The sequence below is a fragment of the Oncorhynchus nerka genome, linkage group LG2 (genome assembly GCF_034236695.1).
Source record: "Oncorhynchus nerka isolate Pitt River linkage group LG2, Oner_Uvic_2.0, whole genome shotgun sequence".
Classification (NCBI taxonomy): domain Eukaryota; kingdom Metazoa; phylum Chordata; class Actinopteri; order Salmoniformes; family Salmonidae; genus Oncorhynchus; species Oncorhynchus nerka.
The window spans coordinates 86,856,139-86,876,647 of record NC_088397.1 but is presented as its reverse complement, the minus strand read 5'-3'; the positions used below and the strand labels follow the sequence as shown (position 1 = coordinate 86,876,647).

Below are 20,509 nucleotides of genomic sequence, written 5' to 3'. Positions count from 1 at the left end.
ATTCACTAATGCCTGAAAGACAGCTGGAGCGTTAGCGAGACCGAACGGCAGAACCCGGTATTCAAAGTGCCCTAACGGAGTGTTAAACGCCGTTTTCCACTCGTCCCCCTCGCTGATGCGCACGAGATGGTAAGCGTTACGAAGGTCCAACTTAGTGAAAAACCTGGCTCCCTGCAGGATCTCGAAGGCTGAAGACATAAGGGGAAGCGGATAACGATTCTTAACCGTTATGTCATTCAGCCCTCGATAATCCACGCAGGGGCGCAGGGTCCCGTCCTTTTTCTTAACAAAAAAACCCGCTCCGGCGGGAGAGGAGGAAGGGACTACGGTACCGGCGTCGAGAGCTACAGACAAATAATCTTCGAGAGCCTTACGTTCGGGGAGCCGACAGAGAGTATAGTCTACCCCGGGGGAGTGGTACCCGGAAGGAGATCAATACTACAATCATACGACCGGTGAGGAGGAAGGGAGGTGGCCCTGGACCGACTGAAGACCGTGCGCAGATCATGATATTCCTCCGGCACCCTGTCAAATCACCAGGCTCCTCCTGTGAAGAGGGGGCAGAAGAAACAGGTGGAATAGCAGACATTAAACACTTCACATGACAAGAGACGTTCCAGGAGAGGATAGAGTTACTAGACCAATTAATAGAAGGATTATGACACACTAGCCAGGGATGGCCCAAAACAACAGGTGTAAAAGGTGAACGAAAAATCAAAAAAGAAATGGTTTCGCTATGATTACCAGAGACAGTGAGGGTTAAAGGTAGCGTTTCACGCTGAATCCTGGGGAGAGGACTACCATCCAAGGCGAACATGGCCATGGGCTCCCCTAACTGTCTGAGAGGAATGTCATGTTCCCGAGCCCAGGCTTCGTCCATAAAACAGCCCTCCGCCCCAGAGTCTATCAAGGCACTGCAGGAAGCTGCCGAACCGGTCCAGCGTAGATGGACCGACAAGGTAGTACAGGATCTTGAAGGAGAGACCTGAGTAGTAGCGCTCACCAGTAGCCCTCCGCTTACTGATGATCTCTGGCCTTTTACTGGACATGAAATGACAAAATGACCAGCGGAACCGCAATAGAGACAGAGGCGGTTGGTGATTCTCCGTTCCCTCTCCTTAGTCGAGATGCGAATACCCCCCAGCTGCATGGGCTCAGCACCTGAGCCAGTGGAGGAAGATGGTAGTGATGCGGAGAGGGGGGAAACGGATAACGCGAGCTCTCTTCCACGAGCTCGGTGACGAAGATCTACCCGTCGTTCTATGCGAATAGCGAGTTCAATCAAAGAATCCACGCTGGAAGGAACCTCCCGGGAGAGAATCTCATCCTTTACCTTCGCGTGGAGACCCTCCAGAAAACGAGCGAGCAACGCCGGCTCGTTCCAGTCTCTGGAGGCAGCAAGAGTGCGAAACTCTATAGAGTAGTCCGTTATGGATCGATTACCTTGACATAGGGAAGACAGGGCCCTGGAAGCTTCTTTCCCAAAAACTGAACGATCAAAAACCCGTATCATCTCCTCCTTAAAGTTCTGATACTGGTTATTACACTCAGCCCTTGCCTCCCAGATTGCCGTGCCCCACTCACGAGCCCGTCCAGTAAGGAGAGATATGACGTAGGCGATACGAGCTGTACCCCTGGAGTACGTGTTGGGCTGGAGAGAGAATACAATATCACACTGGGTGAGGAACGAGCGGCATTCAGTGGGCTCCCCAGAGTAACACGGTGGGTTATTAATTCTGGGCTCCGGAGACTCGGAAGCCCTGGAAGTAGCCGGTGGGTCGAGGCGGAGATTGTGAATATGTTTCGAGAAGTCGGAGACTTGGGCGGCCAGGGTCTCAACGGCATGTCGAGCAGCAGACAATTCCTGCTCGTGTCTGCCTAGCATCGCTCCCTGGATCTCGACGGCTGAGTAGAGAGGATCCGATGTCGCTGGGTCCATTCTTGGTCGGATTCTTCTGTTATGCAGGTGAGTGAGGACCCAAAAGCGATTTAACAGAAACAGAGTCTTTTAATGTCCAAACAGGGAAAACATAAATCCTCTATCTTTACAGGAGAGTCCCCCTTCTAGTAGTAGAGGAGAATAGCAGGGCTAGCGGCAACAGACTGCGGGTCCCTCCGGGTAGGCGCGGGCCGTAGAGGACAGAGACACCTGCTCACACGCAGCATCTGATGAAGAGGCACATAACGACAGGACGGGACAAGGGCAAAGCAAACAAGAATCCGACAAGGACAGAAGCAGAAACAGAGAGAGAAATAGAGACTTAATCAGAGGGCAAAAGAGGGGACAGGTGTGAGAGAGTAAACGAGGTCGTTAGGAGAATGAGGAACAGCTGGGAGCAGGAACGGAACGATAGAGAGAGAGAGAGATAGAGAGAGAGAAAGTAACCTAATACGACCAGCAGGGGGAAACGAAGAGAAGAGAAAGCACAGGGACAAGACATAACATGACAATACATGACACACCCACAAAACACAATAGAAAACAGGCTACCTAAATATGGCTCCCAATCAGAGACAACGACTGACACCTGTCTCTGATTGAGAACCATACTAGGCGAAACACATAGAAATATAACAACAGAACAAAACATAGAAAAATAACATAGAATGCCCACCCCAACTCACGCCCTGACCAACTAAAATAAAGACGTAAAAAGGAACTAAGGTCAGAACGTGACACCCCTCTATGGAAAGGGGAGACTCTCACGAAGACGATGTTGTTCTTCATTTTGCTTTACGGACCCAACAAGTGTCACGGGACTCGTCTGAAGACGATAACGCTGATGTGCCAACTTCTGTCTGTGGTGTCCGAAACGTTTGACCTACAAACTAATATCACCTCACTATAGAAAGGTTAGACTCACGAACACTGAGCTTTCTTGTATCTTCTAAATATAGGAAAGACATTTCAAGACCTCATTCCTTTTTTAAATCTATTTGTTTACTCTTTTTTTTTTTACCATTCATGAATGTGTTATTTCATGTGTTTCTATGGGCTTTAATAGTAAAGGCCGAAATTGTCATGCCTTGGTCATAGTATTTTGTGTTGTCGTTATATATTTGGTCAGGCCAGGGTGTGACATGGGTTTAAATGTTGTATTTCGTATTGGGGTTTTGTAGGCATTGGGATTGCGGCTGAGTAGGGGTGTAGCATAGGTTTGGCTGCCTGAGGCGGTTCTCAATCAGAGTCAGGTGATTCTCGTTGTCTCTGATTGGGAACCATATTTAGGTAGCCGGGGTTTCACTGTGTATTTCGTGGGTGATTGTTCCTGTCTCTGTGTAGTGTTCACCAGATAGGCTGTAATTAGGTTTCACGTTCCGTTTGTTGTTTTGTATTTATTAAGTTATTTCATGTATCGCTATATCTTTCATTAAAGAACATGAGTAACCACCACGCTGCATTTCGGTGCTCTCCTTCGACAGACGAACGTCGTTACAGAATCACCCACCACACCCGGACCGAGCGGCGTGGTAACAGGCAGCAACAGCAGGAGCAGCGAAAGGAATAATGGACATGGGAAGACGTGTTGGATGGCAAAGGTTGTTACACTTGGGAGGAGATACTGGCCGGAAGAGATCGCCTCCCATGGGAACAGGTGGAGCAGAAGCAGCCGGAGATAAGAGCCGACGATACGAGGGAACACGGTTGGCAAGGAAGCCCGAAAAGCAGCCCCAAAAATGTATTGGGAGGGGGCTCAGGGAGAGAGTGGCAGAGTCAGGAGTCAGACCTGAGCCAACTCCCCCTGTTAATCGTCAGGAGCAGCGATCAAAGGACTTCTGGACTTGGGAAGAGATATTGGATGGAAAAGGACCCTGGGCACAGCCTGGTGAATATCGACGCCCCAAAGAAGAACTGGAGGCGGAAAAGCGGAGAGGCGCTGGTATGAAGAGGCAGCACGGCGACGCGGATGGAAGCCTGAGAGGAGGCTCCGGCAGCGCGGGAGAGGGTTATAGGAGAATGGAGTTGGAGAGACAATCACGACGGCGCAGAAGAAAGCCCGTGAGTCAGCCCCAAAAATGTATTGGGGGGGGGCTCAGAGGGAGAATGGCAGAGTCAGGAGATAGACCTGAGCCAACTCTCCTTGTTAATCGTGAAGAGCCGGTGTTAGAGGTGAGCGAAGCAGAGACTGTGAAGGAGTTAATGGGGAAAGTGGAGTGGAGAGTAATGAGGGAGTTGCTAGCTTGGTGCTATAGGTACAAAATTCGTCCGACGGAGCGAGTCGGGGATTTGATGGCACCTGGGTCAGCGCTCCATACTCGTCCTGAGGTGCGTGTGAGTCGGCTGGTGAAAAATGTGCCAGCCCCACGCACTAGGCCTCCTGTGTACCTACCTAGCCTTGCAAGTCCTGTGCCAGTCCTGCTCTCGGGCTCTCCAGTACACCTTCACGGTCCAGTCCATCCTGTGCCACCTTCACATACCAGTCCTCCGGTGGCAGCTCCCCGCACCAGGCTTCCTGTGCGTGTCCTCGATCCAGTACCACCAGTTCCAGCCCCACGCACCAGGCCTTCAGTGCGCCTCGCCTGTTTAGCGCAGCCAGAGCCTTCCTCCTCCCCTGCGCTGTTGGAGTCTCCCGCCTGTTTAGCGCAGCCAGAGCCTCCCTCCTCTCCTGCGCTGTCGGAGTCTCCCGCCTGTTCAGCGCTTCCAGAGCCTTCCTCCTCTACAGCGCTGCCGGAGCCTCCTGCCTGTTCGGAGCAGCCTGAGCTGCCAGACTGCATGGAGCAGCCAGAGCTGCCAGTCTGCATGGAGCAGCCAGAGCTGTCAGCCTGCATGGAGCAGCCAGAGCTGTCAGCCTGCATGGAGCAGCCTGAGCTGTCAGACTGCATGGAGCAGCCTGAGCTGTCAGACTGCGTGGAGCAGCCTGAGCTGTCAGTCTGCATGGAGCAGCCAGAGCTGTCAGTCTGCATGGAGCAGCCAGAGATGCCAGTCTGCATGGAGCAGCCAGAGCTTCCAGTCTGCATGGAGCAGCCTGAGCTGCCAGTCTGCATGGAGCAGCCTGAGCTGCCAGTCTGCATGGAGCAGCCAGAGCTGTCAGTCTGCATGGAGCAGCCTGAGCTGTCAATCTGCATGGAGCAGCCAGAGCTGCCAGTCTGCATGGAGCAGCCAGAGCTGCCAATCTGCATGGAGCAGCCAGAGCTGCCAGTCTACATGGAGCAGCCAGAGCTGTCAGTCAACATGGATCAGCCAGAGCAGCTAGATCCGCCAGTCAGCCATGATCTTCCAGATCTGCCAGTCAACCAGACTCTTCCAGATCCGCCAGCCAGCCAGGAGCTGCCAGTCTGCATGGAGCAGCCAGAGCTGTCAGTCTGCATGGAGAAGCCAGAGCTGTCAGCCTGCATGGAGCAGCCTGAGCTGTCAGACTGCATGGAGCAGCCTGAGCTGTCAGACTGCGTGGAGCAGCCTGAGCTGTCAGTCTGCATGGAGCAGCCAGATATGTCAGTCTGCATGGAGCAGCCAGAGCTGCCAGTCTGCATGGAGCAGCCAGAGTTGCCAGTCTGCATGGAGCAGCCTGAGCTGCCAGTCTGCATGGAGCAGCCTGAGCTGCCAGTCTGCATGGAGCAGCCAGAGCTGTCAGTCTGCATGGAGCAGCCTGAGCTGTCAATCTGCATGGAGCAGCCAGAGCTGCCAGTCTTCATGGAGCAGCCAGAGCTGCCAATCTGCATGGAGCAGCCAGAGCTGCCAATCTGCATGGAGCAGCCAGAGCTGCCAGTCTACATGGAGCAGCCAGAGCTGTCAGTCAACATGGATCAGCCAGAGCAGCTAGATCCGCCAGTCAGCCATGATCTTCCAGATCTGCCAGTCAACCAGACTCTTCCAGATCCGCCAGCCAGCCAGGAGCTGCCAGTCTGCATGGAGCAGCCAGAGCTGCCAGTCTGCATGGAGCAGCCAGAGCTGTCAGCCTGCATGGAGCAGCCAGAGCTGTCAGTCTGCATGGAGCAGCCAGAGCTGCCAGTCTGCATGGAACAGCCAGAGCTGTCAGTCTGCACAAAGCTGCCAGTCTGCATGGAGCAGCCTGAGCTGCCAGTCTACATGGAGCAGCCAGAGCTGTCAGTCTGCATGGAGCAGCCAGAGCAGCCAGATCTGCCAGTCAACCAGATTCTTCCAGATCTGCCAGTCAACCAGACTCTTCCAGATCTGCCAGTCAACCAGAATCTTCCAGATCCGCCAGCCAGCCAGGATCTACCGGAGCCAACTACCTGCCTGAGCTCCATCTCAGTACTGGGCTTCCTCTCAGTACTGGGCTTCCTCTCAGTCCCGAGCTTCCCCTCAGTCCCGAGCCCTCAGTCCCGAGCCCTCAGTCCCGAGCTTCCCCAGTCCCGAGCTGCCCCTCAGTCACGAGCTGCCCCTCAGTTCAGTGGGGTTCTGGGTGAGGACTATTAGACCATGGTCGGCGGCGAGGCTGGATTATCCCAGGACGCGAAGGGGAGGAACTATTACATTAATGGAGTGGGGTCCACGTCCCGAGCCGGAGCCGCCACCATGGACAGACGCCCACCCGGACCCTCCCTATGGTTTTGAGGTGCGTCCGGGAGTCCGCACTTTAGGGGGGGGTTCTGTCTCGCCTTGGTCATAGTATTTTGTGTTGTCGTTATCTATTTGGTCAGGCCAGGGTGTGACATGGGTTTAAATGTTGTATTTCGTATTGGGGTTTTGTAGGCATTGGGATTGCGGCTGAGTAGGGGTGTAGCATAGGTTTGGCTGCCTGAGGCGGTTCTCAATCAGAGTCAGGTGATTCTCGTTGTCTCTGATTGGGAACCATATTTAGGTAGCCGGGGTTTCACTGTGTATTTCGTGGGTGATTGTTCCTGTCTCTGTGTAGTGTTCACCAGATAGGCTGTAATTAGGTTTCACGTTCCGTTTGTTGTTTTGTATTTATTAAGTTATTTCATGTATCGCTATATCTTTCATTAAAGAACATGAGTAACCACCACGCTGCATTTCGGTCCTCTCCTTCGACAGACGAACGTCGTTACAGAAATAAATAAATAAATATTTTTTTTTTAAATTTAAAGAAGGAAAATATTCCAAAACATGCATTCTGTTTGCAACAAGGAACTACAGTAATTCTGAAAAAAATGTGGCAAAGCAATTAACTTTTTGTCCTTACAAAATCCAATACAACACATTACTAAGTACCGCTCTCCATATTTTCAAGCATAGTGGTGGTTGCATCATGTTATGGGTATGCTTGTAATTGTTAAGGACTGGAGAGTTTTTCGGAATTAAAAGGTAAACGGAATGGAGCTAAGCACAGGCAAAGTCCTAGAGGGAAACCTGGTTCATTTTGCTTTCCACCAGACACTGGGAGACACTGGGAGATTAATTCACCTTTCAGCGGGACAATAACCTAAAACACAAGGCCAAATCTACACTGGAGTTGCTTACCAAGAAGACGGTGAATGTTCCTGAGTGGTCGAGTTACAGTTTTGACTGAAATCGTTATGAAAATGTATAGCAACACCTGAAAATGGTTGTCTAGCAATAATCAACAACCAATTTGACAGAGCTTGAAATATTCTGAAAAGAATAATGGGCAAATGTTGCACAATCCGGTTTAGAAAGCCCAGAGACTTACAGCTGTAATCACTGCCAATGTTGATTCTAACATGTATTGACTCAGGGGGTTGAATACTTATCTAATAAAGATACAGTGGGGAGAACAAGTATTTGATACACTGCAGATTTTGCAGGTTTTCCAACTTACAAAGCATGTAGAGGTCTGTAATTTTTATCATAGGTACACTTCAACTGTGAGAGACGGAATCTAAAACAAAAATCCAGAAAATCACATTGATGTGATTTTTAAGTAATTCATTTGCATTTTATTGCATGACATAAGTATTTGATACATCAGAAAAGCAGAACTTATTATTTGGTATAGAAACCTTTGTTTGCAATTACAGAGATTATATGTTTCCTGTAGTTCTTGACCAGGTCTGCACACACTGCAGCAGGGATTTTGGCCCACTCCTCCATACAGACCTTCTCCAGATCCTTCAGGTTTCGGGGCCGTCGCTGGGCAATACGGACTTTCAGCTCCCTCCAAAGATGTTCTATTGGGTTCAGGTCTGGAGACTGGCTAGGCCACTCCAGGACCTTGAGATGCTTCTTACAGAGCCACTCCTTAGTTGCCCTGGCTGTGTGTTTCGGGTCATTGTCATGCTGGAAGACCCAGCCAGACCGATCTTGCGATACATGGCCCCATCCATCCTCCCCTCAATACGGTGCAGTCGTCCTGTCCCCTTTGCAGAAAAGCATCCGCAAAGAATTATGTTTCCACCTCCATGCTTCACGGTTTGGATGGTGTTCTTGGGGTTGTACTCATCCTTCTTCTTCCTCCAAACACGGTGAGTTTAGACCAAAAAGCTCTGTTTTTGTCTCATCAGACCACATGACCTTCTCCCATTCCTCCTCTGGATCATCCAGATGGTCTTTGGAAAACTTCAGACGGGCCTGGACATGCGCTAGCTTGATCAGGGGGACCCTGCGTGCGCTGAAGGATTTTAATCCATGATGGTGTAGTGTGTTACTAATGGTTTTCTTTGAGACTGTGGTCCCAGCTCTCTTCAAGCCATTGACCAGGTCCTGCCTTGTAGTTCTGGGCTGATCCCTCACCTTCCTCATGATCATTGATGCCCCACGAGGTGAGATCTTGCATGGAGTCCCAGACCGAGGGTGATTGACCGTCATCTTGAACTTCTTCCATTTTCTAATAATTGCGCCAACAGTTGTTGCCTTCTCACCAAGCTGCTTGCCTATTGTCCTGTAGCCCATCCCAGCCTTGTGCAGGTCTACAATTTTATCCCTGATGTCCTTATACAGCTCACTGGTCTTGGCCATTGTGGAGAGGTTGGAATCTGTTTGATTTAGTGTGTGGACAGGTGTCTTTTATACAGGTAACGAGTTCAAACAGATGCAGTTAATACAGGTAATGAGTGGAGAACAGGAGGGCTTCTTAAAGAAAAACTAACAGGTCTGTGAGAGCCAAAATTCTTACTGGTTGGTAGGTGATCAAATACTTATGTCATGCAATAAAATGCAAATGAATTACTTAAAAATCATACAATGTGATTTTCTGGATTTTTGTTTTAGATTCCGTCTCTCACAGTTAAAGTGTACCTATGATAAAAATGACAGACCTCTACATACTTTGTAAGTAGGAAAATCTGCTAAATTGGCAGTGTATCAAATACTTGTTCTCCCCACTGTATATTCGTGTTTTATTTTTCATAAATGTTTTACAAATGTTAGAATGTTTCTTCCACTTTGACATTACCGAGTCTTTTTTGTAGATTGGCGACAAAAAACAAACAAACAAATAAATCCATTTGAATCCCACTTTGTAACGCAACAAAATGTGAAAAGAGTGTAGCTCTGTGAATACTTTCTGAAGGCATTGATAGTATATGAATAGAAAAGGTTTGTACAGCAGTAGAGCTCAGATTTCCTTATTGCTGTTTAGGTATTTGATAGACATAGCAATCCTTATATCTGCTCAGTTTACACTTATGCACCCTATAGCGTTTGCCTGAGGAGTGAATTATTTCCCCTTAGAGTGACATGTCATTGCTTTAGTTCTTCCCTGTTTGTGCTCCGTTCAGCCACTGGACTTTGAGAGCAAGCGTACACACAACGTGGTGGTGGAGGCTGTCAACAAACACGTGGACCCCCGATTTTTGGAGCTTGGCTCTTTCCGCGACCAGACAATCGTGCGGGTCAGCGTAACCGATGTGGACGAGCCGCCTGTCTTCCTCCCTGCTGAGGGGGCAATTATGGAGGTCCAGGAGGATGCCAGGCTAGGTGCGCTGGTGGGCACAGCTACAGCCAAGGACCCAGACAAGGAGAACGCACCTGTCAGGTATGAATCATGACTCCTTTTTTCAAATCCAATACAGTTTATTAGTTCATTCAGATAGTTCTTCATTAACTGCTTCAGATGGGTATGTACGTATTGCTACAGATAAACCTACAGATAAGCCTAGAATTCCTAGAACTGGTTATAAGAACTGGTAGAGATATGGCTATAAGAACGGGTAGAGATATGGCTATAAGAACGTGAAGAGATGTGGCTATGAGAACGGGTAGAGATATGGCTATAAGACTGGTAGAGATGTGGCTATAAGACTGGTAGAGATGTGGCTATAAGACTGGTAGAGATGTGGATATAAGAACGGGTAGAGATGGCTATAATAACTGGAAGAGATATGGCTATAAAAACATGACGAGATATGGCTATAAGAACGTGTAGAGATATGGCTATAAGAACGGGTAGTGATATGGCATAATAACTGGTAGAGATATGGCTAGAAGAATTGGTAGAAATGGCTATAATAACTGGAAGAGATATGGCTATAAGAACGTGAAGAGATATAGCTATAAGAACGGGTAGAGATATGGCTATAAGAACGTGAAGAGATATGGCTATAAGACTGGTAGAGATATGGCTATTAGAACTGGTAGAGATATGGCTATAAGGCTGGTAGAGATGTGGCTATAAGACTGGTAGAGATGTGGCTATAAGACTGATAGAGATGTGGCTATAAGAACGGGTAGAGATGGCTATAATAACTGGAAGAGATATGGCTACAAAAACATGAAGAGATATGGCTATAAGAACGTGAAGAGATATGGCTATAAGAACGTGAAGAGATATGGCTATACGAACGGGTAGAGATATGGCTATAAGAACGGGTAGAGATGGCTATAAAAACTGGAAGAGATATGGCACTAATAACTGGAAGAGATATGGCTATAAGAACGTGAAGAGATATAGCTATAAGAACGGGTAGAGATATGGCTATAAGAACTGGTAGAGATATGGCTACAAGACTGGTAGAGATATGGCTATAAGACTGGTAGAGATTTGGCTATAAGAACGGGTAGAGATATAGCTATAAGAACGTGTAGAGATATGGCTATAAGAACGGGTAGAGATATGGCTATAAGAACGTGAAGAGATGTGGCTATAAGAACGGGTAGATATATGGCTATAAGAACGGGTAGAGATATGGCTATAAGATCGTGTAGAGATATGGCTATAAGAACGGGTAGAGATATGGCTATAATAACTGGTAGAGATGGCTATAAGAACGGGTAGAGAAATGGCTATAAGAGCTGGTAGAGATATGGCTATAAGAACTGGTAGAGATATGGCTAAAAGAACGGGTAGAGATATGGCTATAAGAACGGGTAGAGATATGGCTATAAGAGCTTGTAGAGATATGGCTCTAAGAACTGGTAGAGATATGGCTATACGAACGGGTAGAGATATGGCTATAAGAACGGGTAGAGATATGGCTATAAGAACGGGTAGAGATATGGCTATAAGAACGGGTGGAGATATGGCTATAAGAACGGGTAGTGATATGGCTATACGAACGGGTAGAGATATGGCTATAAGAACGGGTAGAGATGGCTATAAAAACTGGAAGAGATATGGCACTAATAACTGGAAGTGATATGGCTATAAGAACTGGTAGAGATATGGCTATAAGAAGGGGTAGAGATCGCTATAAAAACTGGAAGAGATATGGCTATAATAACTGGTAGAGGTATGGCTAGAAGAATTGGTAGAAATGGCTATAATAACTGGAAGAGATATGGCTATAAGAACGTGAAGAGATATAGCTATAAGAACGGGTAGAGATATGGCTATAAGAACTGGTAGAGATATGGCTACAAGACTGGTAGAGATATGGCTATAAGACTGGTAGAGATTTGGCTATAAGAACGGGTAGAGATATGGCTATAAGAACGTGTAGAGATATGGCTATAAGAACGGGTAGAGATATGGCTATAAGAACGTGAAGAGATGTGGCTATAAGAACGGGTAGATATATGGCTATAAGAACGGGTAGAGATATGGCTATAAGATCGTGTAGAGATATGGCTATAAGAACGGGTAGAGATATGGCTATAATAACTGGTAGAGATGGCTATAAGAACGGGTAGAGAAATGGCTATAAGAGCTGGTAGAGATATGGCTATAAGAACTGGTAGAGATATGGCTAAAAGAACGGGTAGAGATATGGCTATAAGAACGGGTAGAGATATGGCTATAAGAGCTTGTAGAGATATGGCTCTAAGAACTGGTAGAGATATGGCTATACGAACGGGTAGAGATATGGCTATAAGAACGGGTAGAGATATGGCTATAAGAACGGGTAGAGATGTGGCTATAAGAACGGGTGGAGATATGGCTATAAGAACGGGTAGTGATATGGCTATAAGAACGGGTGGAGATATGGCTATAAGAACGGGTGGAGATATGGCTATAAGAACGGGTAGTGATATGGCTATAAGAACGGGTGGAGATATGGCTATAAGAATGTGAAGAGATATGGCAATAAGAACTGGTAGTGATATGGCTATAAGAATGTGAAGAGATATGGCTATAAGAACGGGTAGAGATATGGCTATTAGAACGGGTGGAGATATGGCTATAAGAACTGGTAGAGATATGGCTACAAGACTGGTAGAGATATGGCTATAAGACTGGTAGAGATTTGGCTATAAGAACGGGTAGAGATATGGCTATAAGAACGTGTAGAGATATGGCTATAAGAACGGGTAGAGATATGGCTATAAGAACGTGAAGAGATGTGGCTATAAGAACGGGTAGATATATGGCTATAAGAACGGGTAGAGATATGGCTATAAGATCGTGTAGAGATATGGCTATAAGAACGGGTAGAGATATGGCTATAATAACTGGTAGAGATGGCTATAAGAACGGGTAGAGAAATGGCTATAAGAGCTGGTAGAGATATGGCTATAAGAACTGGTAGAGATATGGCTAAAAGAACGGGTAGAGATATGGCTATAAGAACGGGTAGAGATATGGCTATAAGAGCTTGTAGAGATATGGCTCTAAGAACTGGTAGAGATATGGCTATACGAACGGGTAGAGATATGGCTATAAGAACGGGTAGAGATATGGCTATAAGAACGGGTAGAGATATGGCTATAAGAACGGGTGGAGATATGGCTATAAGAACGGGTAGTGATATGGCTATAAGAACGGGTGGAGATATGGCTATAAGAACGGGTGGAGATATGGCTATAAGAACGGGTAGTGATATGGCTATAAGAACGGGTGGAGATATGGCTATAAGAATGTGAAGAGATATGGCAATAAGAACTGGTAGTGATATGGCTATAAGAATGTGAAGAGATATGGCTATAAGAACGGGTAGAGATATGGCTATTAGAACGGGTGGAGATATGGCTATAAGAATGTGAAGAGATATGGCTATAAGAACGGGTGGAGATATGGCTATAAGAACGGGTGGAGATATGGCTATAAGAACGGGTGGAGATATGGCTATAAGAATGTGAAGATATATGGCTATAAGAACTGGTAGAGAGATGGCTATAAGAACGGGTGGAGATATGGCTATAATAAGACATACATACCATTAGTATAATGTATGCTTCACAAGTAAAGAAGCAGAACTTTCAACAAATAGAAACATGTTCATAGCTACAAATGACCTCACCATATGTTTACAATGCCATATAAGACCCCCAAATAAGGACTACATTACTGCATTTATGGGACTGATTTAAATGGCATCTTATATCAACAAACACAAGTTTGGATGTACATGGAGCTTGGGATTTGACATTCCTTTTTAAATATGGTAGGTAATAAACACACAATTGGAAGATCGCTCCACGACACAATTTGAATCATGAAAACATTGATTCATCCATTTGCACAATGCAAGAATCACATTACTCTAGGCTACTGCATTGACTTTTGACCACGCTAGAGGATTCCTCAGAATCTCACACATCTTTGTGCGTTCGCTCAGATCCCTATTTATGAGCAGAATGATATTATTTTGTGCCAGAGCCTCCACCTCAGGTCTTGGGTGGAGAAATAATAGCGGTGAGGCGAGTGGAGCTTCACGCTCACCGACACACACAGGCTGTGCAAATTACCTCTATTAAAAATGCATGAGGCTGAACTGAAAGTGCTCCAGGTGTAATAAAGTACAACACAATGGCAGTGCCACCGCCTGCTTGTTGGCAGGCGAGAGCCAACGGGTTCGAGGGTACCCTGGCGCTGCGCCATGCCCATCGGTACCACTTTAATCATCTCGATTGGACGGAACTAACCCCGACGCCTGGTGCCCAAGGGCCCATCACTCTCTCCCACACTCCTGTCACTCTGCTCCGGAGGGCACCGATCGGGTATTGCTGGACACTGGCTGGCACTCGCAGGCAGTAGCGGGCGCTGTACCAAAGGGGTAAGAGTTCCAGAGGAATGAACACAGCCTCTGGAAACAAAATCTGGCCTCGTATGAACAGAAAATGTGTTTGTTTTGTTTGTTTGGCTCTTTATCAGGAAGATGGAATGGCGTCTTGAAACTGAAGTGTTTGGGTTAGTTGTGTTTAGTGCTTACTGATATTCTGGAAATGTGTACTTCTCCATTCATATATTAAAGGGATGGCATATCTGCAAATGTTATAAGATGCACTGGTAATATCTGGTAATATCTACATGATTTCCCTTCACCAAGTACTATAGCAGTTTTGAAAGCTGAAATATAATTTGATGTAATTTACATAATTATTGTGTAGGTGTCACCGTTTGTCACTATTTCTTTCATAAATAAAATACATTTTAATGATAGCCTTAGCTATACGGTTTATTGATGTAGTGATGTTCTGTTTAAACGTTGCAGCTATGAAATGTGTTGTTCCTTGTATAGACTACAGATTCAGAGCGGGCAGACTGTAATGCAATATAACTAGAATAATCTAACTGTGGATGCAGTATGCACCTCAACACCTAGACTACATGAAGCTCATCTCACTGTACCCCTTTTAGTTGTCTAGTACAGCTTGTACAAAGACCCTACTGGTCCCTTTGATGAGCTTTTTGTCCAAAAGGTAGAAAAGGAAATGATTATGCTCATAATATTCCATTAAAGTCCCGACGGGCACACGAGCCTGCTCAAGAGAAAAAAATAAACTACTCATGGCTTTTGTTGGGTTTTGTTGGCTCTATACTCTTCTGAGCGCTCCTCGTGGAGCCAACCACAAGGATGTGCAAATGTATTTTGCTTTCATTGGAGTGCAGCATGAAATATTCATTTGTATTTTTTCCCCTCCAGCATGGGCTGAAACCACAGACTTGTTTGGGGATGTAGGTGCAGTAAGGACACAAGCACTGTGACAGGTTTCCTATACAGATGCTAAATGGATCATTATTTTCATCCTCTTTTTAATCTGGCTCACAGTTTCCCTACATTTGAAAATGCTAATGTATAGCCATAATCCGATGTCAACGGCAACGGGCAATATCCCCATGGGCCACAGTGTTAGGGCAGCCACCGAAAAAGTCTTGCAGATGGTTTAGAATTGATTTTACACCGTTCAAATACGTACTCCCCTTTTTTCTCGCTCTCCCTACCAGGTTCTCCATTGACCGAAGTACAGACCAGGAGCAGATCTTCCACATTGATCCAGTATCGGGCGCCATCACCCTGGGCAAAATTCTGGACCGAGAGACGGCTGGCTGGCACAACATCACTGTGACAGCAGTGGAAGCAGGTATATGCTCCAGTTCTATGAATGTGTATTGCATTGTATACATAGAGTGACATAACATATTATAAGCCTTGTTATAAGACATTATAAAGGCTCATAAATGCTTATAACAAGTTTTAAAGAATTATAACTGTATGTTTTAAATGTTATCATATCTTCAAGTAAGAATTGGTAACATGCCTTTGACTGAGAGGCTGATACAGGGCCATGATACATAACACTATCATAAGAATGACATAGCACCTGTCATAACAGTTTATAACACCCAGCCTTGCCCCTATAGTAACTGATATGATACTAATCTGAAGTTTGGTTTGTTTTGCCTTTTCATATATAATAAGGCTCTACGTGAAGTGATTGTTATGATATTGCTATGGAATCACAGATGACCGACAGATATCGTCAGCACCAACAAGCTGTCACATAATCCTAAATAAAAGCAGAACACATGTAACGTTGTTTCATCTTGCTCAATACTTTTTCATTCGCAAAGAAAATGAAGAATGTAATACCCTGACGGTGGAGTAGCTGGTGGCAAGCTATTCTTATACCCTAAGAACTAAACGTCGTGCAGTGACAGGAATACACAGAGTACTTTTTCCAATCTTTGACAGATGAAGTGATGTTTGGATTGTATTGAAAGCACAAGAGATTGCATTCTGCATCTGGCTAGTAATATCTACCTGGCCTCACAGAATGAAATAAACCATTTCAGCACAACAACAGTGAATTTTACGTCTCTCTGTGTTTGTTTTTCTCCATTAAAGGGATAGTTCACCCAAATTACAAAATTAAATATTGGTTTCCTTACCCTGTAAGAAGTTTATGGACAAGGTATGACAGCAATCCATACTTTGGTTTAGCTTTCCTGGCACTGTTTCCACATGCTAAAGATTTAGCCTTCGTATGAAAAATCCCATTCATGTCATGGGACAATATATTAGCATTTTTCATGCATCACGTTTAAATGATCGTTAAGTAAATTTGTTAAGCTTCACAATCCATTTTAGTTACTTTTTGATGATTTGGACATGATGCGCTAAAAGTGCTCATTTCAGTCGCATGACTTGAATTGGATTTGTGCCAAAAAAGGCTCAAATGTTAGCATTTGGAAACAGTGCTAGGGAAACTAAACCAAAGCATGGATTATCATCATAACTCGTCCATAGACTGCTTACAGGGTAATGAAACCAATGTACACGTTGTGTGAACTATCCCTTTAAGTGTAAAAAAACGTAGCCTTATACTGTGTGTTATAGTTATACATGTACGAATATAATTATTCATGGTAGGATGAGATTGTTCTTACTCCAAGTGCTCTACGCGACACATTTGTTTGCCTTGCAAGCAAACTTCTCACTCAAACATGTGGAGCAAATGAGCATTTGGGAGTCTTTCAGCATCTGCTTGGTGTTGTAATTCTCAAGACAAGTTGTTTGCCATTGTGCTCTTTCTCTCTGTGCTCACATTATGACATAGGCACATTTTCATGTTCATTTGCCATTTAATTGTGTGAGGGAGTCATTTGAGCCCATATCAGGCGTAAACACAGGGCTGTACTTGACAGATAAAGCCCTTCCTTGCTTCACTTTTTTTTTTTTTTTTTTTTTTTTACCAAGACAAACAAAGTCGACGGTTGACTTCATCAGAGATTCTCTCCAAATGTTTCTTATCGCCAGCAGCTCATTGATTCTCGAGCACATTGAGCAGCAGTCAAGAGAAGTGAAGCAGCAAACCACCAGAACAAAACTTTTTTTAAATAACTCTTTCAACAGTTTTGTGCAACTTGGTTTAATGACTCCTCGGCTAGTTATGGTTGGAGTGGCAAAAGGTTGAATTGAACAAGGCCATTTTAAGATTACAGGAAAATAACATGACCCCTCATTATCCCCCAACCCTGTTATTGACATTAAAACCGTGTGATTGCTAGCTACAGTACATCAGCATTGTTGAATACTTTCTTGAATGAGGTCCATGGTTGGTCAATCATGTTGCAGGGGTGATTGAGCCTGATTAGTAATGAGCAAGGCCAGAACAACCAAACATATTATACTTTAAGAATGATATCACCATTTCAGAGGCAGTCATACAGCATTTTCTTCCTATCTCAACAAGGTATCAACTCAATTGTTTGCATTCACATATGCTTAAAAAAATCCCCAGAATGTGTCTTAATTCAGAGCTTGAGACATCCAAAACTGTTCAATACCAGCTTTCAAGTGGTAAATACGAGTGTGAAACTTGGTTAGAAGCATTGTACCCCCAGTTTTCTTTGTTGGATATTTTGGAGTTTCCTAGTTCCGATTTGCGCATGAAGGCAGCATAAAGGCGGTTCCCTCTGCAGTGTACTGTATCTAGTTCTTCCCTCCATGGGAGACCAAAGAGCTGAGTAGTAGTGTCAAAAGCAGCTTTTTGCATCTTCTGCAGACTCTTGACAGACCTGTCGGGGAAGAATCCTATCAGGGCGGCAAGACTGACACATCATTTCAAAGACCTGTGATAGATAGTATGATATCACATTGCAAACTGTTTTTTTTTCTCGAGACAGTTAAATGTGGGGGAAATGTATACGTGTCCCACCCTTAGGGTAAAAAGATACCTGAGTAGAAAATATACTTAAAGCGAAGGTTTTTACATTGCCCCTGACCTGGTGCAGACTGCTTCCTCACAAAGAAATATCTTAGAATTTGTGAAGTATTGAAAAGTTGCAACTGTATAAAAGTAATAGAAATATGACAAATAGTGGCCATTTTGTCTAATTAGATACAACATACTAATGAATGTGAACACTTGAGAATTAATTTGCACAACACATTATGTGTTAGGCTGTGTAACGGTTCAAATGGGAAGGGAGATTATATAACAGAGGAAATGATTTATGCTTACCATTGAGCCAATGATGACGAAGGTGAGTTTGTTAAGATTCATTTTGTAATGGTACGTTCTTTGGAGGACATTTCAGACTGATCATACATCAGATGTGCATCAGAGCCACTGACCTGTGGGATTTGTCTGTGATTGTATAATCTACGTGATGTCCTTATCAAGACTGCTTAGCGATATTAGCGAACTTTTGAATATTGTTTTTGTGTTCAATGAATCATGTCAGCCATTTGTATTTAATGGATTGGATGCATATTGTGCTTTTCCAAGTGTACAAAGCTCTTGACATTGTTCAGAGGTAATGCACCTCATCCACTACCATGTCTAGCACCTTTGTGTAAGGCTGTATGCCAATGCATTAGAAGTGTTTTTCCTAAAGGGACAATTCAGCAATTTAACATTTATTTTCTTACTTTGAAAGCAGTCTCTGGACAAGGAGTACTTTGGTTTTGTTAAAATGTAGCATTTAAAAAAATATATCTTTAGATTATTTGGGCATGAAATTTTAACCCCAGTGTGTATTCCAGTCACTTGTTGTCTTTCAAGGTCAAATAAATAGCTACATATGTATTGCTGAACTATCCCTTTGAGTTAACATTAGATTTTCACAGGACTGTACATTATTAACTGAACATTTCCTATTGAGTGTATGCATCCTCATGTGTTTTTGGTTAGTGGCACTATATAGTACAACGTCACATTTTGCATTTTGATAGTGTTTAGTTTAGCTAGCAAAATGACCATATATGCTCCCATTCTCTGCTTCACTGTGCTTTCACCTCTGAAGGGAGGTAAAACAAAGACAGAATAACTCAGAGTCCATTCATATCCCCTTTTCCCTGTTGACCCAATTTACATTTAGAACAAACTGTTTCCTGTAGCAATTATCCTAAACTATTGTTCATGAATATACACAATCCCTTTATGTCTAAGGCCTGGTTATGTGGTATGGTGGTTCTGTGGCATTGTTATGTGGTATGGTGGTTATGTGGAATTGTGGTTCTGTGGTATGAAGGTTCTGTAGCATTGTTATTTGGTATTGTGGTTCTGTGGTATGGTGGTTCTGTGGCATTGTTATGTGGTATCGTGGTTCTGTGACATGGTGGTTCTGTGGCATTGTTACGTGGTATGGTGGTTCTGTGACGTTGTTATGTGGTTTGGTAGTATGGTGGTTCTGTGGTATGGTGGTTCTGTGGTATGGTGGTTCTGTGGCATGGTGGTTCTGTGGCATGGTGGTATGGTGGTTCTGTGAAGTTGTTATGTGGTTCTGTGGCATTGTTATGTGGTATGGTGGTTCTGTGACATTGTTATGTGGTATGGTGGTTCTGTGGTATGGTGGTTCTGTGGCATGGTGGTTCTGTGGCATGGTGGTTATGTGGTATGGTGGTTCTGTGGCATTGTTATGTGGTATGGTGGTTCTGTGGTATGGTGGTTCTGTGGTATTGTTATGTGGCATGGTGGTCCTGTGGTATGGTGGTTATGTGTTATTTTATATTTTTTTACCTTTATTTAACTAGGCAAGTCAGTTAAGAACAAATTCTTATTTTCAATGACGCCCTAGGAACAATGGGTTCACTGCCTGTTCAGGGGCAGAACGACAGATTTGTACCTTGTCTGCTCGGGGGTTTGAACTTGCAATCTTCCGGTTACTAGTCCAACGCTCTAACCAGAATGATGGTTATGTAGGATGGTGGTTATGTGGTATGGTGGTTCTGTGGCATGGTGGTCACGGGCTTCCTTTCCAGACTCTCTGAAGAAGACTCTCAGTATAATGTTATTTCAGCAAGAAATCTTCTATCGAGATGTTTAACATCTGCTGAGCAGCCACCAGATGTTCAGCGTGTCAATAATCTGTTGAAATCCTCTTTCTTCATGTCTCTGATATTTCTTCAAGACAAATTTAGAACAGATCAGCTCACCAGTGAGACAAATAAAAACAGTCTGCTGAAAACGGCAGAGGATCCCCCCCAATGAGGGTGAAAGTAACCAATGACCCAGTTTCCCAATGTTCCTCAGTTTCCCAATGTTCCTCAGTATCCCAATGAGTCCAGTTTCCCAATGAGTCCG

The 20,509-nt window shown here is 44.8% G+C and overlaps 1 protein-coding gene across 1 annotated transcript in view; it reads left to right on the top strand.

Annotated features, from left to right (window-relative positions):
- LOC115117330 (cadherin-22-like) overlaps positions 1-20,509 on the top strand; it is a 173,301-nt gene that overhangs the window by 82,903 nt on the left and 69,889 nt on the right. Inside the window, exons 6-7 of the mRNA XM_065021930.1 lie at positions 9,601-9,857; positions 15,426-15,562. Of these exons, the coding sequence (XP_064878002.1) occupies positions 9,601-9,857; positions 15,426-15,562 (394 nt within the window). The remainder of the gene's footprint in view (positions 1-9,600; positions 9,858-15,425; positions 15,563-20,509) is intronic.